The 20691-nt window shown below is 44.9% G+C and overlaps 1 protein-coding gene and 1 long non-coding RNA gene across 2 annotated transcripts in view; one reads left to right on the forward strand and one right to left on the reverse strand.

Moving 5' to 3' along the window:
• LOC108926188 (uncharacterized) lies at positions 1–4806 on the forward strand. The gene is made up of 4 exons (XR_001965459.1): positions 1–63; positions 379–432; positions 541–610; positions 4772–4806. It is a non-coding gene; the product is annotated as an uncharacterized LOC108926188 (long non-coding RNA).
• The window catches only part of LOC108926187 (ankyrin repeat domain-containing protein 27-like), a 26834-nt gene continuing 8258 nt past the window's right edge, over positions 2116–20691 (reverse strand). Inside the window, exons 5-29 of the mRNA XM_018738750.2 lie at positions 20511–20665; positions 19623–19685; positions 19474–19527; positions 19130–19195; positions 18972–19048; positions 18486–18607; positions 17518–17596; positions 17270–17402; positions 15798–15890; positions 15426–15550; positions 14665–14747; positions 14445–14560; positions 14267–14359; positions 13613–13810; positions 13324–13383; positions 11968–12081; positions 11395–11439; positions 9338–9454; positions 8192–8386; positions 7421–7540; positions 7038–7211; positions 5762–5861; positions 5117–5195; positions 3584–3674; positions 2116–3149 (exon numbers count right to left, since the gene is read on the reverse strand). Of these exons, the coding sequence (XP_018594266.1) occupies positions 2973–3149; positions 3584–3674; positions 5117–5195; positions 5762–5861; positions 7038–7211; positions 7421–7540; positions 8192–8386; positions 9338–9454; positions 11395–11439; positions 11968–12081; positions 13324–13383; positions 13613–13810; positions 14267–14359; positions 14445–14560; positions 14665–14747; positions 15426–15550; positions 15798–15890; positions 17270–17402; positions 17518–17596; positions 18486–18607; positions 18972–19048; positions 19130–19195; positions 19474–19527; positions 19623–19685; positions 20511–20665 (2729 nt within the window). The 3' untranslated portion in view covers positions 2116–2972. The remainder of the gene's footprint in view (positions 3150–3583; positions 3675–5116; positions 5196–5761; positions 5862–7037; positions 7212–7420; positions 7541–8191; positions 8387–9337; positions 9455–11394; positions 11440–11967; positions 12082–13323; positions 13384–13612; positions 13811–14266; positions 14360–14444; positions 14561–14664; positions 14748–15425; positions 15551–15797; positions 15891–17269; positions 17403–17517; positions 17597–18485; positions 18608–18971; positions 19049–19129; positions 19196–19473; positions 19528–19622; positions 19686–20510; positions 20666–20691) is intronic.

Consider the following 20691-nt stretch of genomic DNA (forward strand, 5'->3'; position numbering starts at 1 on the left):
ACGTGTCACACACCCACACACCAGGATTACTGAGAATGAGAGCAACAAGACTTCTTTCTCTCGGTAACGCTGTGATTTTATTATGGTAGACCGATACCAACTTTTAGAGAGAAACAGTAGAAACATGCAAATTAACCGAATTATCATATGAACAGCATTTTAACAGCAGAATTACTTAAAATAATGCTAATAAATGCTGTTTGTACTGGTGGGGTACACATTTCTAACTGGGTTTACAGTGTGTACAGCAATTATTAGAAATCAATGGAAATGCTATGTCTTACAGTGTATATTTCACACATTATGGCTATATCCAAGACTTTTACAGAATGTATTAATGATGGATAGATTGAGATGTGTCTATGCTTTTTGTTCTAGATAAAGCAAACTGACAGGTCTAAGATGCTGCTGAATGTTGCACTTGTTTATGTGGTAAGTGGGTCCTATGCCAGAGAACGTGGGTTCACTCCCTTGCTCAGTCTGTGTGTTTGCGTGTTCTGCCCACATTCACATCGGTGTACTCTTGTTCCCTCCCACTAGCTGGTGAACCGGTGATGCTGAATTACCCATAGGCCAAGTCAGTGGTTGGCAGTGCTGGTCCCAAACCCAGGTAAAATGGTGAGGGTTGATGTCATGAAGGGCATCTGGCTATTTAAAAATCATCTGTGCTCCAACACCTCCAGCACTTGGAGGTAAAACAGCCAATCTGGGTTCTGGAAAAATGTGCTGTAAAACTGAACAGTGGGTCATAGACTAGACTGTATTATTAAGCTTATATTGATTGTAAGTCCAGCCGCTATATTACAAACAAATCGGTTATGAACATAGTGAATGTGGCATTGACTTTGTACATATCCATCTAGCAAACTGCTTGGATTACACACGGCCCAGTGATAAACATCAGGTCAAAAGTACAGAAATACTCATTCTTATACATTTACACCAAAACAGGGCCAAATGAAACACGAACGCAAGGTGTACATATCCTCAATCCATGTCTCTGCAAAACCTTTTCAAAGTTCATCCAGTACATTCATTAACTTGCAAATGACACATTTATCATGTGTAATGTTACAAATTCATATAGCACTTCTATTGTTTAAAGATGTTACGAGAGAAAATAACCCATTAAGGCTGTAATAACTCCCTTAGGTTATATTTTAGGCAAGTAAAGGCACTGCTTGGTACACAAATCTTACACTTAAAATTTACTTACATGACATTACATACAAGTACATATTAGTGTTCACAGTATTAACCTTTACTGAGCTGACACTTTTGTCTAAAGTAACTTACAGTACCCATTTATACAGCTGCATAATTTTTACTGCATCAGTTCAGGGTAAGTGTCTTGATTAAGGGCACTACAGCAACAGTGATATTTGAACCTGGGAGAGTCAAATTGCAAGGATATAGCTGTAGCCGCAATATTACCAGCTGGTCCCAAAGCCAGAGTGAACACTTTATGGCATAGTGGAGCTATATTCAAGACTTTTACAGAACATACCCAGAAAATGAGGAGGTTTCGATTATTATTCTCTTACTGATGTTATAAGTAAAACAAAACGGAAAGGGCCAAATGCTGAGGAACATTGCATGCGATGGATCAGTCAACCTGCTTCACTCAGTATGTATGCAGGATAGGCTCTCAAACACAGCAATCCTGTGGTTGAGGAAAATGGAATAAACAAAGTGCCACAGCAAATTCTGAATTCATTATAGCTTTATTTGAGGCTTTTACAAAGCTTAGACTTGAATAAATCAAGGAATATAATATATTAAGTTTTTATGGATTGTGATGTAGTGGTCTGATTTATGAACAAAGAGAGTTAAAAGCAGACTTCTGGTCCAAATTATGTTCATAACTTGAAGACCCAGTGTATTGTTATTGATTTGCCACAGGAATTCAGACTACGTACCTTGGTAAAGAGTACCAAATCAGTTCTCATTTGGGAATTATATTTTATTTTAAAAACTATTTGTATATCTTAGAGTCTCAAATTAAGATACAGGAAAATATGATATAAAACTATGATATAATAATCAGCACTTGAATAAACATGTTACCAAAAAAAAAAAAAAAATCACTCAGTCTGCACTTCAGTAATTGCTGGCATCTCATGATTATAACAATCTGAAAATTGTCCTTTGAATAATTCTGCACATTTTTCAGTATTACTGCTAAAATACATTTGAACAGAACAGTTTTAATCATGATGGGAAAGACATTTAGTATGAGTAAGGTGTCTGCGAAGTGCATGCACCCATGGCAGGGGATGTGGTTTGAGGGAAGGTACTAGAGGTGCGAGTGGGATGCGATGCATGAGGAAAGCAGATGAACCATAAGGCCTCTTCGCTTAGAGAGCTGGACTACAGAAACGCTGACGACAGACACACTGTCCGCTTACAAATCAGAACTGAAAATTTGTTCAGGGAGAGTTAAAAATTTTAGCATTTCATTAGAACTGATAATAAACAGTGTTCCTTTATTTTATAATTAGTAGTATTAGTAGTGTGATTACTACTGAGTCGTTCATTTAGCTGACACTTTTCCTGCAAAGGAATCTCAAGATACTTTACAACAATTTACCCATTTACACAGCTGAGTAATTTTTACTGTTTCAGTTGAATTTATGGAAGAGAGAGAGAGAGGGATTCTGAGTGTTCTAAGGCAGTGTGTAAACTCCTCCAAGTCACAGCATTATGAAAACAAAAAGGGCCACAGTGAGAGCTTTTACAAGTTGTATAATCCCTTTTTAAGGCCTGATAGGGTAAGGTTTAGGAAGTGTCCTGGAGCAGTACCTTCAGAAAAAACCAGAGAGATGCTCTTGGTATCTGAATGTCTCCATATCCCCCCTGTCTTCAGCTCTAGTGGAAGATCTTGAGCTGCTCAGCCTGCCGCTCAGAGTTTTACTCTCAATGCAGACCCTAATCTGGTGAGAGCTGAGATATCACACACACGTCCTGTTGAGTTAGCCGATGGTTGCCCACCTGGCCTGTCTTCTCAGTGTACTTGAAGGAACTGTCTGCAGCTCTGGGCTTCTTATTTCTGTTCCATCTGTTGGGTCTTGCAGTGAAGTGGATGGATCACTGGCTCGCAGTGTCTCTCCTCTCTGCAGTGTCCTTCTCCAGTGCCGTCTCAGGGACAGCTGGTTAAAACACAGACAGCATCACTGAAACCTGGAGCTGTGGTATACAGTCCTGAAACCCTATACCACTCCATAATATAAAGGAGTGTGGTGCCCCCAGGGTCTGATCAATACCAACTGTGCAGTTCAGACCGTGTTTGGGAAGTGAGCTACATACAGTAAAAGACAGAAGAGAAATTCAGTCAAATGGGATAACAGAAATACAGCAGACAAAACTTTGCTCCACCCAATTTATAGAGAGACATAAGGAATAAAGCACAAAACTTGCTGCTTTTACTGGATCAACACACAAAGTTTGCCATCACATTCTTCACCAATGAATTAAGATGTTGTATTAGAATTTGATAATTTTATGTGGACAACATTTAATAAAACACGAAGGATCATATGAATATTACAAAGATACTGTGTGAAAAATAGGCTTAAAACATTACCTGCTTCGCTGGATCAGCAGAAGAGACACTGTTGTTCCTGGTGATAGCTGTCTTGAAATTATGGACACTGGAATGTTTCTCCTGTTCGCCCCTACATAATTTCATAAAACAATAACATCAGCATGTGTATTCATAGAGTTATTTCAGGAGCTACTGAAATAATGTGCACAAGGTCTGGAACGTGGTTTTCAATGACCTTTCATATATAGGCTCTGGACAAGCTGGGTCCTATCCGACAAGCACTTATTGATAATGCATGGATGGGTGGGTGGATGAATATACAGGAATCCATCGATTTACAAACTTTCAGTACCAAAATTTCAGTGTAACAGCTCTTGGCTTTTGATACCAAATTTTCGATTTCCAGAATAAAATGAAAACAAAATTTATGTGAATTGTGTCCAAAAAAATTTGGGCTGTGAAGCAGAAGTGCATTAATGTACTGTAGTTGACACTAGGGTACCATTAGCTTTTTCCTTTTAGTTTCCCGTTATGTGTTCTCTTTGGTTTGACACACTTGTGCAGTGACTGTGCAAGAATGACTGCTAAGTCTCCTCCCTTCTCCACCCACCAAAATTCACAATGAACTGTTCTTCTCTTCACTCAGTCGTTACAGTAAGTTCATTAAAGTAAATTGCCTTGTTTACCTTAAATTGTCTGCACTTTTCTAAAAATATTAATTTTCATTATTCAATGTTTGTTGCTCTTTCACCATTTACTTGATAAGGAAAACAATTTGTTTCCAAACATACCACCTGGAAACACACCCATTAATTACCTCATTAAGTGTCTGATAATCACAAAGTGTTTAAAATCATGCTGAAATCAGCACTTGATAGTCATATAGGTCTTTTACAGTATTTTACTGATATTTGGGAAAATTGGTTTAGGGTTTGTGAATGGGCTGGGAATAGATTATTATTTTTCCCATTTAAAATAATGGGAAATAAGCTTTCAGTACTCAAAGTTTCAACATCCTCGCTGTTTTCACAAACTGATGATTAATTTTGTAAATCGAGGGATTGCTGCTTCTTATTGCAGTGGTATGGTTTCTTCCAGAGAGTGGCGCTATTAAGCTGTTTAATACTATTCAAATTTACATCCATTCAGAACACACACACACACACACACACACACACACACACACACACACACACACACATTTTCTGAACCGCTTGTCCCATACAGGGTCGCGGGGAACTGGAGCCTACCCGGCAACACAGGGCGTAAGGCCAGAGGGGGAGGGGACACACCCAAGACGGGACACCAGTCCGCCGCAAGGCACCCCAAGCGGGACTCGAACCCCAGACCCACCGGAGAGTAGGACCCGGTCCGACCCACTGCGCCACTGCGCCACCGCGCCCCCTTATCCATTTAGAACAGCAACAAGAAAAACAATAGGTAATGCAACCCGAGCACATTACAGAACATTAAATAACACCACAGAGCCGTACATCCTCAGTCCTGCTGTGAGAAAGAGACCTAATGTCACACTGAGATTCTCATGTTCTGAGGCAGAAGATGAGATGTTACCGGTGTCCTGGCTCCAGAGCTTCCTGCTGCCCGCAGTGGGGACTATCCAGTGTTTTTGCTGTCTGAGCTGATGCTTGCACTAAAACAGACAACACCATTGCTGATGTCAGAGATAGAGAACACACTGTGCTCATATATGTATAATTACAGTAGCAGGGTAAATTGGGGGTACGTTTACTGGAAACAAGGTTTTATTCAAATTCAGTTTGGTGAATAAGCACTTCGTACACATGCAGAACACCTGGGTGTTGCTTTGCTTCCACTCCCCTGTTCAGTTCCTCCCATACAGCTGTTTCCCAGGTGCTGCCCACACTTTATACAGAGCTATGTATTTTAAGATAATGCATTTTAAGATGAGTTCCACATCATCTCATTTCAACATTTCCTAAGAAAACCACACATTTTGAGCACAGAACAGGTGGCAAACAGACATTCGAGCAGTGACAGTGCCTTTGGTGCGTAAATTGGACTTCTCTGTGCACTCTTAAGCAGGCAGGCAGGCAGGCAGGCAGGCAGGCAGGCAGGCAGACAGACAGACAGACAGACAGACAGACAGACAGACAGACAGACAGACAGACAGACAGACAGCATCTTCACTGGGTCTGAAGAGCTGCACAAGAAAGCAAGTCGGGGACAGATACTCACTGTCTGGCAGGGTCACCTGGGGCTCAAAAACAGGCACAACGCCACCACCTGCAGGAGAGCAGCCCACTGCAACCTGGATAAGTCTCACCATCTCTCCATTCTGGGGAGAGAAAAAATACAATGAAGTGTGTGATTTAAAATGCAACAACCTGCTAGCCAGCCTTGTCCTGTTGGAAAAGACCATGAGAACAAGTAACCCTGTGTGTGTGTGTGTGTGTGTGTGTCTGTCTGTCTGTCTGTCTGTCTGTGAGAGAGAGAGAGAGAGAGAACGCACGTGCTTACAGTGTTAGTGCCCTGATTTCTGTCCAATTTGAGATACCCACTTTAAAAGCTCCACCACAATCCACTAAAGCAGATTAAAGGCTGAAGTGGAGAAAAAGTCCTGTCCATCCCTCAGTGGACACAAACACACACAAACACACACACCCACACACACACACACACACACACACACACACACACACACACGAGTGTGTTTGTTTTCTACACTCATTCAGCTTGCAAGTTGTACAAATTTCTAAAGCAAAGTGAAGCAAATTAAATTACAGCAACACACAGCATTGTTTTACAGACATTTCATCAATGGAAACTGCTGTTTTTTGTAAAGGTCCTAATACTTCACAACGTGAACTTGTAAACCAGTGGCACCAGGGATGTGTCCACTGCTCATTGCTCCCTGGTCAATTCTGCCTCTTCTGACTAACACAGAACTCTTCTTTCTTCTTGCACAGAGTGTAGAGAATTGTGCAAAAATAGCTCCTGCAAATTGCTTTATAGAGGCTACCATTTGTCATAAAACAGAAGCAATAAATTGAATTAAACACGTAATACAAATGATTATACATGAATCATTATCACTGAAATAAGTGTTGTGGTCTCCAAGCTGCAAAGTAAATGTTAAGCGCTACCTTTTTGACAATAAAGGCCATACAACTTATTCATTTAGTTACCAACTTGCATCTCCTAGGTGATCATGTAGCTCATGGATCTGTCAAATGTTAGTTAAGATGACACTTATACGAAATATGGATACAATTAGTTTAGCTGTGCTTTTGTTTTTGGATTCATTCACGTGAAAACAGTAAAATGTATGATGCTGTCAAACATGTATTTGTACTCCTTTGTTGTACTGTAAGCTGAGACAGATCTCTTTCCTTAAAAGGGTGGAAAATGTTCCCACAGAGTGGGAGGAAAGGGGCTGCAGGGCACACAATAATTGGTTCATGACACAGTTTCTTGTTCAGTTACTGAAGGTCAGTTGCAATGCCTTGGCCACCTTTCCGTCCATCTCCTGCGCCTGGTCCAGGGGAGTCCTGTTCCTGCTGTTCCTCAGGTGGACGGAGGCCCCAGCCTGCAGCAGTCTGTCCACCAGACCTCTGTGGCCACCCTCAACTGCCAGGTGCAGAGCTGTGTTTCCCTGGTTGTTTGCAGTGTTGACTGCAGCTCCACCCTGTGGCACACGGAAACAATCGTACAGAATGTATAAATAGTACTCGAGCTCTTCCACGTTTAGCAATATTTATAATGGCATTACATACTGCTCTTCAGCTGCTCAGCGGTATTTATAAAGGCACATTTATATAGGCGAGCTGGCGCCGCGAGTGGAACAAGCCAGCTGACCTGGCACGACCCTGTGTTAATCTAGGGATGAGCACTTACCTGCAGCAGGATGGCCACAGCATCCATGTGTCCCCTTAAACAGGCGAACATCAGGGCTGTATTGCCATGCTGGTCTTTCGTGTTCAACTTGGGGTTGAATTCCAGCAATGATGTCACAACCTGTCACAGACACACGTTTCACTATGTCCAGAACCGATATTACCCGAAAATTACTATCAGCTCCTGTGGCGTCATCATCAGAATGTGACAGGAAATTGTCACTGTTGTGAGGGAGAAATTGCACTGCAAATGTGACGACCATGGACAACTGTAATGTCTGTCAGTAACAGTGCTTCAAAGTAGGAAGAGCACCGCTCTGCAAGTAACACGGCACATACAATGTGCACAGAACACCGTCAGAGTGCACAACGTGAGCCACAGCGAAAGACTAGGAAATGTCTTGCTTTGCTGGAGCGAAAGAAACAAACTCGTTAACACCTACGGACATTACATGAAGAGAGTAAAACATGGTTAATCGGCTGTACTTCGAGAATCTCGTGTCTGCATATTTATCTGTCGGTTATAAAATGTCCTTTTGTTTCCTCTGCTATGTGAATAAATGTAACTGTAAACAAAAGAGTTTTACCTCCTTACTGTGATGTTTTGCAAGTTATTCTTAGAAAATGCCATATCATTTTTGTGAAGGTTGCTCTCAATGAAAGCATTTGCCAGATAAATAATTTAAAGTGTCCATAATAACACAGACGATGGGTTGCTGTGGAAACAAGCACGGAGTTGTGGTCGGGGACTGTGAGCTGGAGACACACCCACCTGACAATGGCCGTTCTGGCAGGCGAGGTGCAGCGGGGTGGCGCTCTGGCTATTACGGGCATTGACACCGGCACCGCGCTGGGCAAGCAGGCGCACCAACGAGGCATGACCGTGTTGGGCTGCCACATGGAGCGGGGTGACACCGTCAGGATTGCTGCTGTTCACATCCAGCCCACCCCCCGGCAAGCTGGCTGGCTGCAGAACGCACAGACGACACACAGACACACACGCACAGGTAATCGCAGCAGGTATATAACAGTGAAGACAACAGACAATCCCTCCAGCACCAGATACAAGCGGCTGTGTGTTTGCCTTTGGATACAGAAACTTATGAAACATGCTGGTTTATTCTGTAACGTTCGACTCGGGATTTAGGATAGCATTAACCATATTAACCATGGTGTGCGTCCACCAGGAAAGGTCATGTTCCTGCAAAGCTCGCAAAACACAGGGGTTTGAACATCCCAACCCAACATCCTCTATTGGCTGTCAGAAACAAATGCACAAAAGAGCCTGCCGTTTCTGCATATACACGCAGGCATTTAAACACTGTAGGCTGTATATAAACGTAACACAGTACACCAGAAATATTACTGATGTTCATATTTCTGCATGCTATACTGCCAAAAGGGCTGCTTTCCTGGGAAAGCTCTCCCTCCACCTTTTCTAACCTTCAAACCGTTGATCAACTAGATTTAAAGTGTCGGCCAGAACTTGGCTCATGGGTTTGAATACTTTGTCGCTGCACTGCAATAATACGGGTTGCAGTGAGGCGCAGACCAGATGTGGAGCAGTGTCTCAGAGGCTGCAGAAGAACAATGGATCATGAAGAAGTGGAGAGGTCGTTATTAGGAACACCACAGCCTGGCCAGTCATCGTGCCAGTGCGCGCGCGCGTGCATGCGTGCACACGCACACAATAATGGTCAAACAGCTGCTCACTGGGGTCCAGTGCAAGAAGAACCTCTGGTGTAAAGTGTTTGGTGTGACTATTTGTGCACTGTAGTTACCAAGGATTCAAGGGTCTGGGGAGTGGTGTTCCAGTGCTGGAGCACTGGCTCATCCTCTCCTGTCCTGCAATGTTGAGAAAAAAGGGCAAGTATAGCTCCAGAGGCTGTGCAAGTGTGTGAGCGATGTGTGTGCACACCTTCTGCGTAGGGTGGCAGTGTGGGCACTGGCACAGCGGGTGGCACAGATCAGACTGCGGCTGCGGAGGCTCCTCGTCCCCAGACTCCTCGTCCATCCACTCCAGCAGGTACCGTACCTACAGCGCGCGCACATGCACGCACACACAGAGGGAAAGCGAAAAGGTTCTGTCAAACGTGTATCATTTATCTCAACTCACGTAAGTAAGGTCAGTTTAATGAGGGGAGGGGAATTGGAAAGGGGCTGTGTCACCGGGGGGCACATTTGGTCACAATGCAAGTGTTCTTCTCCAGCATGGTGTTGGAAGCATGCGGTGAAGGACAATCGGAACCTAAATAACAGCGTCACCTTGGTCCCCCGGATGAACCAATGTTAGCACAGCTCAACAGGGGCCTCGCAGGTTATGACCGTAGCATGGTAAACGATCCAAAATCTGCGAGAGTCTAATATAATCCCTGCTCTTTTCTCTCTGCCTCGGCAAATCCGAGCCCAGCGTTTCCGAGGGGATTTGTACATAAAAAGGGGAGAGGGCAGCTGAAAAGCTTTCTGCCGACAGCTATGAGAGAAGTAAGGCAAAACCGGTAGTGAGCAAAGCAGACTGCGACGTCTTTGGCCTGTAACTAACACTGACATGTTTGGCAGGTGTCATTCCAGTGAAGTGGAAGAGCCCCACAACACAGCTGTGGGGGGTCTTACACACGTGCCAGCGCTAGGTAGAGACGGTGTGACCAGGACACAGCAGTGTTTCCAGTAGGATCTGAACTTTCGCTGTCCGCCAGCAGGCTGCTGCATGCAGGATGAGATTACGGCAGACGCAGTGGTTCTTTCGGATTATCTCGCTTTAGCTCGTCGTTTGCCAAAAGAGGCTTACAGCGAGAACGGCTGAAAGTTGCACTTTTAAACAGCGGCTGCCCTCTGTATGTAAACACACCATAAATATAATTTTCTGAAACAACGAAGGCTAGAGTCACTTTTTTTTGTTCATTCTTCGTATTCACACTCTTCGCATTTGCCTAAGCAGGGTCAGCACGCCCATCTCTGTTGCAAATCCCTGTGGATGACACCGGGCAGGGGTAGGGTCATGGCTCCTCCCATAAAGGGCTGGAGTCTCGCACACGAATGGAAATACATCAGTAATTTTGGCCAATGCGCCGCTTTCGCCTCGCTCGATCCTCCGTCGTGCTTTTCACCCTCTGCACTGTGTCCATTTAAAATTATTTCCACATGCTGCCGGTAAAAGCAGGGCCGAGGTGAAATGTGATGGCTGAAAGACCTGGTGGCCTCAGCAGATGGAGCAGCAGTGAGCTCAGAATAGCCCACTTAACGGCTTCATGTTATGTAGGGGGCTGCTAGACAGCCTGCGCCAATGCCCATTAACCTTCTTACTGTGCACTTAGTGCATCTTATCCTTTCACACACATCCCGTCTGTTATACACACCCACCGTACGCAGCACCGGTGTGCTTGTATTAAGCAGTAATACAAGCAAAGAGGGAAAAAAAATCCTCCATATTTTCATACGTCTCATTACTGGCATAAAATCCGTTTTGCTCTGCTTGCAATACCCAAACAGCAGCACAAATGTTACAGGAGTTCAACAACTGACCAAAAGCAAATTAATTTAATCTTTAGCTGAAATTAGCTTTTCCTTCTAATTTACGCTACATTTATTCACCTAGCTGACACTTCTCACCAAAAGCAATTTACAATGTTAAGGTACCTACAATTATTTATTTATATAGCTGGTCAATTTTTACTGGAACAATTTTGGGTCAGTACCTCGCTGTAGCATACTACAGCTCGAGGTGGGATTCAAACCTGCAACCTTTGAGTCCAAAGGTAGCAGCGCTAAGTACTAAGCTACCAGCTGCACCCCCAACTACTCTGAGATTGACTGTGTAACAGCAACAGCGAGCTCACCATAGTTTGCATAGCGAGTTTCACCATATAGTTCTAGAGGTGTATTTTCATTGGTAGAACATCAAACATGTGGGTATCATATGTTTGCACGAAGGTCGTTGCTGTTCACGAGGCGGCGTACACAACAAAAGTGGCTCACCATCTGCACGTCTCCATCCGCCACGGCCCGGTGCAGCCTCTCCACCTAAGGGCGGCGGGACAGGAAAGAAAGAACGCAGCGTTAAGGAGCATTACGCTGCTAATCTAAGGCCCTTTCGCGAGCCTCCTAATCCGGATTAGAGGGGGAGCAGATCAGCCGAGGTTGAGGGAGCTCTCTGTATCCCTCTGGAAGCGTCCAGCTGGGTGGCAGTGTTCACACTCTCACAGCAGCACAAAAAGCAGCATGGAGGTGTTGTGAACCCAAACCTGACCTGGACCCTGAGCTCACAACCCTTCAGAGGGGTTATATTACATACTTGCCAAGAGATTAATGTGAAAGTTATAGGTGCATATGTGTTTGCATATGACAAATCAGTAGAAGGGACATTTCTTTCATGATGTCCGTTACCATAAACACGAGCTACACCGAGGCTAAAAGGACATGCAGATTTGCATTAAATGGTGCACTATTTACTTCTACTCTGTCCATCTCAGGACTTTATTGTTCAGCGTGAGAGCTTGTTGTGCTGCAGTCAATCAGGCAGTAAGAGGGTCACATCTCTGTGATTTGCACCTCTTTATTGCGAACCATGCTGCTCTCAGGCCTTGCGTCACTGATGAGTGAGGAGGTGCTCGAAAAGGAGGAATGCCGACTTCTGGAGTCACCAGAGGATTGTGAAGACCTGCACTGGAGGAGTTGGGTATGGGCAGAAGATGGAGGATGGGGTACAAGAAATGATGGTCAATTTCCACCAGCCGCCAAGCTCAGATACTGTACATCACTGTGTTTGTGTACACCACAAACAAAACCCTGTGCTACTTGGTATAACTGTAAGTAACCAATACTACTATGTACAGTAATATGCAAAAGTTTTAGGCACTTGGTTGGGGAAAAAAGCTGTTAAGTGAGAATGCTTCTAAAAATAATGCTCTTAATTACTAAGCTTCTTACAAAGCTTAGTAACCATCCATAGTCAACAAATGCTTGTCCCTAGCGGAGTTGCGGTGGGCTTGACCACTCTCTGGCGGGTCTGGGGTTCAAGTCCTGCTTAGGGTGCCTTGCGACGGACTGGTGTCCCGTCCTGGGTGTGTCCCCTCCCCCTCCAGCCTAGCGCCCTGAGTTGCAGGGTTAGGCTCTGGTTGGGGTAAGCGGTTTCAGACTCTGTGTGTGTGTGTACTTTCTTTCTTTAACAACATACATTTATTCACTTAGCAGACGATTTTCTCCAGAGCGACTTCCAATGAACTCTATGCAATGTTATGAGCCCACATACCTTATTCACCAAGGTGACTTACACTGCTAGATACACTACTTACACTGCGTCACTCATCCATACATCAGTGGAATCAGTGGAACACACTCTCTCTGTCACTCACACACTATGGGGGAATCTGAACAGCATGTCTTTGGACTGTGGGAGGAAACCGGAGCACCCAGAGGAAACCCACGTAGACACGGGGAGAACATGCAAATTCCACACAGACTGAGCGGGGATCAAACCCACGTTCTGTTACACCACCCAGGTGCTGTGAGACAGCAGCGCTACATGCTGTGCCACCATACAAAACCTTTACTGTAATACTGTAACTTTAGCAAAAGGAATGCTTGGAAATCTAAAATATACTTTTTCCCACTGACACTAATGTAGAAGACATTAAATAACCGTCTAAAATAAATATTTCTGTGAAACATCTAAGTGCCTATGACTTTTGCATAGTATTGTATCTGAAAAGTACAGCACACAATTCCTATGTATTCAGGGATTATTCCCACCCGTTTCCTAAGGTGCACCCACCAGTACAAAGTGAGTGGATGTGGGAGATGTAACCCTAACCCAAACCCTACCCCTAACACAGCATCAGTGCCATCTTGGTGTGCTGCTGCTTGAGTTCCTTCTTCTCCAGAATGCGAGACAGCTGTGTGTCCTACCTCACTGCTGCTATCCCGTCTGGACGATGTGTGGTAGCTGAGCTCCAGCAGGGCTGAGATCTGGAACAAACACACCCTTCACATAGATAACACAGCGCAGTACACTGGAAAACTGTGAGGAGCAGTGGAACGTAACGTACTTGCCATTAAAAGAATTTTAATAATCTTCAATGCAAAGCAATATTACACACTGGAATCAGAAGAAGTTTAGAAGAAGAGAATGTTCAAGGTCAACATCTACACTCTTTCAAGGTCTGAGTGTTTGTTGGAAAGAGGTCCTGCAGCTGACCTTGGAGTTGAGCGCGCATTTGAGAGGTGTGTCCTTGGCCTTGTTCTGTGCCGCAGTGTTTGCCCCATTCTCCAGGAGTACCTTGATGATGGCATCATAGCCCCAACGGGCCGCAATGTGAAGGGGGGTGTCCCCCTTGTCATTCTGGATTTCGAGACGACTTGAGGGCAGGTCATAGTGCACCAGGGCCTTCACACACTGAGAGTGGAAGAAAGAAACAATGGTAATACCCCCCCATGACCTGTTCATTACTACAGTAACTAATACACCATGTCTTTGAGTCAAGCAAGCAAGCCACAACAGAAAATATTCCTAGAACTGTAGACATAATATATGAATATGAACATGAGTTTAGAGGACACATTCACCTAACACAGAAGCCAAGTTACTTCTCAGGATACGTCATTTACCACAAAACAGTACCACTGAAAAGCACAGATATAACCAAGTTTGGAAAGAGGGTTTTTTTTTTTTTAAAAAAAAAAAAAAAAAAAAAAAAAAACAACAGGACATTTTCACCGAAATTGTATAGCAGACTGCCAGCAAGCCTTAGCAGCAAATGTGACTATGAAGTGTGGAGGGGGAAAAATGAAAGCAAAACAAAAATTTCTGGAAGTGAACTTCTGAGCTGGTCCTGCATCTAGGGTGACTTACGTCCTCATGGCCATGGACACATGCAAAGTGCAGAGGAGTGTTTCCATTGCTATCCTGCACGTCTCTGTCAGCTTTGTGGTGGAGCAGCAGCAGCTGGGACACATTCACAGAGAGGTTACCAGTGGCTCTTGTGCGACATCTCTACAACAAGCCTGGGTCTCACACACCCTGTGATTACCGTCACATCTTGGAAACCCTTCTGGCAGGATAGGTGTAGGGGAGTGAGGCCATGGTAATCAGTGGCATTGATCTGCGCTCCCTTGGAGATCAGCAGGTCGATCAGTAGCGGCTGACCTAGGTAGAGGAACAATTTTTCATCCGACACATACCAAATGAACCCAAAATTAAAGGTTAAACCAATACAACATAGCACAACAATACACACACACAGCACATACCACAAACCGCAGCCACATGCAAAGGCGTGTACCCCCTGTCATCCTGGGAGGACGGTGTGACTACAGATGGGTCACTGGATCTGCTGCAGGTAGAAAAACAGCTTGATGACATTAAGAAAGGACATTCACCCAGTGCAGGAACAATTGTGACATACAGACAACATGTACACCGGCCGCTCACACAATGGAGTAAACTCATTGTGTGAAGTCACCCCATAAGGTAAAGTCCTATGGTGAGAGAATCAAATTACAGTGCTGTGAAAAACTATTAACCTCTTTTAGAGTGTTCTCTTTTTCGCAGCTCTGTGACACGAAATTTGGTCAGAACTTTTTGTCAGCCCCAGTAGTACACAAATGGTTCACGAGCCTGAGAGGTAAAATGTGACAGCAGTGTAGTTTTTATGCCATTTCCTTGGTGCAGAAAATAATGAAATGAGCAATGATAAGTTTGAAGAAGTAAGTGCCTCTTCACAGTCAGTAACTGGCTGTGTCACCTTTAGCTGTAATGACTGCAATGAAATGTTTTTTGCAGCTGTTGGCCAAGGTGTCACATTGGAATTCTTTCCCACTCCTTCATGCAGAACTGCTTTATATCAGCAACATCTGCAGGTGTTTGGTGTTTCAGGTCTAGCTCCAACATCTCCAGACCAGGTAAATGCAGTCGGTTAAAGAAAGTAAAACACAGAATGTAAAAGCTTGCTGCCAGAGGAGGGTGGTGTGAAGGAGCATAAAGAGGTTAGCAGGCATGACAGGGAACTCACCCAGAGAGCCAGTGCTCACAGCGCTCACAGGAGCACAGCGGGTGGCACATCCTCAGCGCACCGTCACTGGCTTCAGCCTTGCTCAGCAAACGCCGCACCTCTGCCTCATTCCCACGGGCAATGTGCTGCAGCGGTGCATGTGTGACACACACAGAAACACACAGGACCAATGACACAGAGAAACACCCATACCCCCAAGGCACCATTTGAATAGAAAAGAACAAACAATGTGCAGCAGTTTATCTGTAAAAGATATTCTCAGAAAATTAATTGAAATAATTTGAAGTTTATATAATAATTTTAGGTTCACCCCTTCCTGTAGGGATCCTTCTCTGTGAATGAAGTTGGACAGGCTTCAGGGCAGCGGCTCACCTCAAACAGACAGTCAAGTGGACTAGATGCACTGTGAGACACCAAGCTCATGTAGGGTCTGAAAAATGCCCTGTGCTCCAGCTCTCCAGAGTCCTGTAACTGAAGACAACAGGCAAGTAATGAAGGCAACAAAGCACCATTATTTAACTAATTATTAAATAAATAAAAATAAAATGGGGGGGGAAAACAGAAGAAAATCAGTGTGACTTCCTCTTTTATCAGGGTGGTCAAGAGTGTTTCGGTGTCTGTGCTACTAGACTTGCCCTTGGCTTACTCAGTTAAACTGAACCAATAGAGCACAGAGGTAGGGCAGCTGGTAGTGTAGTGGTTAGAGCTGCTGCCTTTGGACCTGAAGCTCGCAGGTTTGAGTCTCAGCTCCAGCTGTAGTGCCATTACGCAAGGTGTGGTGTGGTGTGGTATGGTACGGTAAGTGTGGAGTTGAAGCCGACCCGTAGCGACCTCTCACGTGGTTTGGCAAGTCAACGGAGGAAACAGAGGTGGGTTGCCAGGTCCTCCTTCTGCATGGTGGGGGAGGCGAACACAGGGAGAAAGACAGGGCCACCGCACCCCAAGCAGGACTTGAACCCCAGACCTGCCATGCAGCAAGGCACCAGCAAACCCACTGTGCCCCCATTTCTCAAGGTAATTACCCTGAAATGCTCCAGTAAAATTACCCACTTTCATAAATGGGTAAATAATTGTAAGTTGCTTGGGAGAAGTGTCAGCTAAACGAATAAGTGTGTGTTGAAAAAAAAACCGTGCTCTATTACTCCTACATTACAAAAGCACAGTATTTACTTACAAAACAGACCAGGAGTTATACGAGTTTGATCCTGATTCTGCTCTTTGGAAATGGCCATCTTGTTCGGAGGCTCTCAGCGAAAGTGGCTTACTGCGGCACCAGCGCCCAGGCTTGCACAATTCAAATCTGATTTACAGGGAAAATGTGCGTCTCTCTTTCCAAGTAATGCCAACGTTATTGGAGAAAATCACCTCAACGCTTCTAACAAAGAGGAAAAACAAGACAGCAAATGTGGCTGTAATTAATTCAGCTCCTGGTGCTCACTGTGTATCGGGATGTCGAGCGCATCGTTGGTGGCCGGTTACTGCCATTACTGTGGCGAGGACAGCCAGCAGAGAGACAGGAGCAATTCAGTGAAGAACTGATTACTGTCTTCCTCTGAACCGAACAGGAACTGGAGCCCATCTTGCACCCCAGAAAAGATGACCAAACGTAAAATATATCTGGAAAAGTGAGGATGTTCGGTACAGCCATGCAATGGCTACAAGTGATTTAAGGCACAGCAATGAAAACCCTGATGTAACACAAGTGCAAAAGGAGTCATGCTGCAATTTCGCAAAACAATTAAGTGTTATTTCTCATGCTAATTATAATGCGTTGGCATTCATTAACATCATGAAAGGCTCATCGGTGACCTGCTGATGGGGTACGCTGGCCAGTAAGCTCTCACCATGAGAGCTTGGTTGAGGTGGCCTTGGCTGATGTACTCCACCGCAGCTTCAAACGACGTCAGGCAGTAGCTGAGCTCCTCCTCGGCTGAGTGAAATAAATGGAAGTTCTTGATATAGCTGAGGTTGGCCACCCTGAAAGAGTTCCCCATGCAAATATCCGTCAAAAATTTAGCACTGCACGAAAATGATATACCACATTTCAATACATTAGTTGAAGCTTCTTTCTTATGCTGCTGGTTTCACTCACCAGTTTGGTATTTCTGTTTTCAACAACAAATACAGCAGGACTGAGAGAAGGTCATCTGCACACATGGCCCCCAGGTTCACTGTGGACAAACAGAAGAGGAATCTCGGCATAAGAAAGCATCACTTTTAAGACTGAAGCCCTTCTAACAGCCTGCAAAGGGAGCTGTAAGGACATGGAGACTTCAGCCATAATCGACTGAGTCACCATCTTCATGAGTAAATGGATAAACAAAAATTTATAGAAAGATTTTAACTCGTTCCACACAGAGGGGGATGTTGTTCAGGCAGATAGAAGATGAAGATAGAGCTCATTAATCAAAGGCAGAACATAATACTGGTGAACAATCACTGGATTGTTCTCCTACTTGTTCACAGTTTATTCCATTAGAGGCTATGGTGTCACACACACTACCATCGGAGGCAGGGCCGGATTTTTGAGTTGCCTTAGGCCCAGGAGCTTTCACTCTAAATTTGCAAAAAGATGGTATATGTCAATTGTATTATGTCGACTAGCAGGATACACTTTATTCTAATGCTAAATCTTATGGGAGATGGACTAATGGAGAAGCTGAAGAAAGAAACTTTCTTAAACGCCTGGAAATTCTGGAATTATGTTTTTCAAACGAAAATCTGAAATTCTTGTTCCATTAAATTTCTGTCTCACAATCTTCCTCCTTATTTTTAAATTTTTTCCCTTCTTAATAGACCCAAGGTGCTGGGGCTACAGGGTCTAATGGGAAGTGCAGAACTTCTCAGAGGGCAGCCTGGTGAAGGGGGCACTGACCACAACAGATACCCAGTTGTTTCGTACACTAACGTGCCTACGAACACATCTGACTATTTCAATACCAGGATGGCTTTACTACTACATCACATTTATTCATTTATCTGATACTGTGATCTGGTATGACAGTAGGATGTAGGAACTTCCGCAGGACGAGGGCACGGCGCCCAGGGTTGGGAGGACACCTGTGCCGCTGGGGGGTTGCATGACCACGAGGGCCACCTTGCGCAGACACAGCAGCTTTTGCAGTGGGGAGGTGCAATGGTTCAACTGGCTGAGCTCTCGCTTGGCTCGCGGGATGTTAGCGCTGCATGTCACAGAGGAACACAGGTCTACATCAGCACAGAGGGGCCTCTTGGTGCTTCTAACACACATACACACTTGCAGAGAGAGGGACAAGTACGCATAGACACACTCATACGTATAAGCAGCCAGTTACAGTTTACCCGCACAGACACTGTCTTTGTGCGTCTGAGTCATTTTCATTGTTTATGTTCAGTGAAAAGAAATCTGTGGGGGGTTTTCATGTTGAAAATAAGCGGATCAGTGACACAAATCCCTTTTTAAATAAGAAACAATTGGGTAGCCACACAAAAATGGTGTTACCAATGGTGACAGCTCATGGGAAACAAAGCAAAGGCGGGATTTAGCCCAATTAAAAGAAATCTGACCTGAATTCGGATTTAATACCCAAGTCTTTTTGCTGCAGATCCTGCAGACTTCTTGTGGTTTTGTTGAACACTGCATCCTGTACACATAAAAGCACACGCATGCTCTTCACACACAATGGCAAAATGGTAAAATGAAGAGTTACAGAAGCATCACATACCTGACTTGCTTCAGTGGTTCCTACGTACTGAAAGATGAAGTCATGGATTCCGTGATGTACGTATATCTAGTTACAGAAGAAAAGCAGAATATGCACTCAGCATCAAATCAGGACTGCATATCAGGACACTGTGACAACATATACGACTGCTGATTACAGGGTAAAGTGCATCCTTGAACTATCCTACAGAGAGCTGGAGGCTCTCTAGTAACAACCATAACACGCAGACTGACAGTTTCAATTCAGTAGAGAGTCGTGGATTCATGAAATTAACCAGTGAAGTGTCATGTGGAGAAGCTCCATGGGAAACGGGAAACAGTGGGTGGTGACCGAGGAGTTCCCACCTCGACAGCTTGCTTCAGCAGCATCATCTGGAGCTCCTGCTTGGCCAACGCTCTCTGAAACACATGGACCAGCAGAGCGTCAGGGCTTGTCACGAGCGCTCAGGACAGCACACAGCTGGCAGCCATACACATACATACACACAACTCACCAGGCGGGACGAGTCCCTCAGCAGGTACTGGAGACACCTCCTGTACAGCGTGCTCACCGAGTCCTGCGGGGAGATGACAGCTGCACAGCTTAGACACACCCCATACGGCATCACTTCTTCTGGTTACGCAGAGCAAGAAGACAGCTCAAAAATGCTGAAACGGAAGTTCTAAACCGGACTTCAGTTCTCGGCTTTTATACACTATAAATACATCATGGGTTCAAAGATAACAATGCTGTATTCTGAATTTTGTAAGAATTTGAATGTGTCCAGCACAAATGCTCATCTTTCATATATATAATAATTCTATTTGCGCTCATGCAGGGGGCGCAGCGGGTTTGGACGGCTCCTGCTCTCTGGTGGGTCTGGGGTTCAAGTCCTGCTTGGGATGCCTAGTGACGGACTGGCGTCTCGTCCTTGGTGTGTCCCCTCCCCCTCTGCCGTGTTAGGCTCCGACTTGCCGAGACCCCGCTTGGGACAAGCGGTTTCAGAGATCGTGCTCACTGGTGGCACAGCAGGGAGCCTGGGCTCTATGAATGGAAGTGGGTTTGACCTCCCCGCACCCCAGCCAGGAGCCCTCAGCCACCCGACATGGGATGGGTGCCAGAGCTGCAAAGCCCTTTCAGTTAGTTCATTGGACTCCCACAATGCATTGCCTTTAATGTGGTTTAATAGTCTAAATTCAGAATCTGGATGAGAAAGGAAACGGTTCCACTGCGTCAGACACATGGGAGCTCATAGCTACCATGGTGCTAAGACCTGCTACTTGAACTTTGGATGGATCAGCTCTTAAAATAACAACCAAGCTGCAAAAGCTGCACAACTATAGGTCAGCCACAGGGACTGGGTTGTACACAAGTACATTCATACAGAGTCCTTTTGACTTACAATATGGTACTGAAGACCTTTCTTCTCCTGTTCCCTGAAGGCACGACAAAAAGCACCAATCAACTCGTCCAGTTTTTCGGCATGCTGCCCCAGAAAGTCCCTGACATCCTCAGCATCTTTGAGGCGGCATACCATGCTGACCAGGGCGGGCTGCGCTGTGGGGTGGCTGACCCTTGTCGGG

Source organism: Scleropages formosus, chromosome 7 (genome assembly GCF_900964775.1).
Source record: "Scleropages formosus chromosome 7, fSclFor1.1, whole genome shotgun sequence".
Lineage (NCBI taxonomy): Eukaryota > Metazoa > Chordata > Actinopteri > Osteoglossiformes > Osteoglossidae > Scleropages > Scleropages formosus.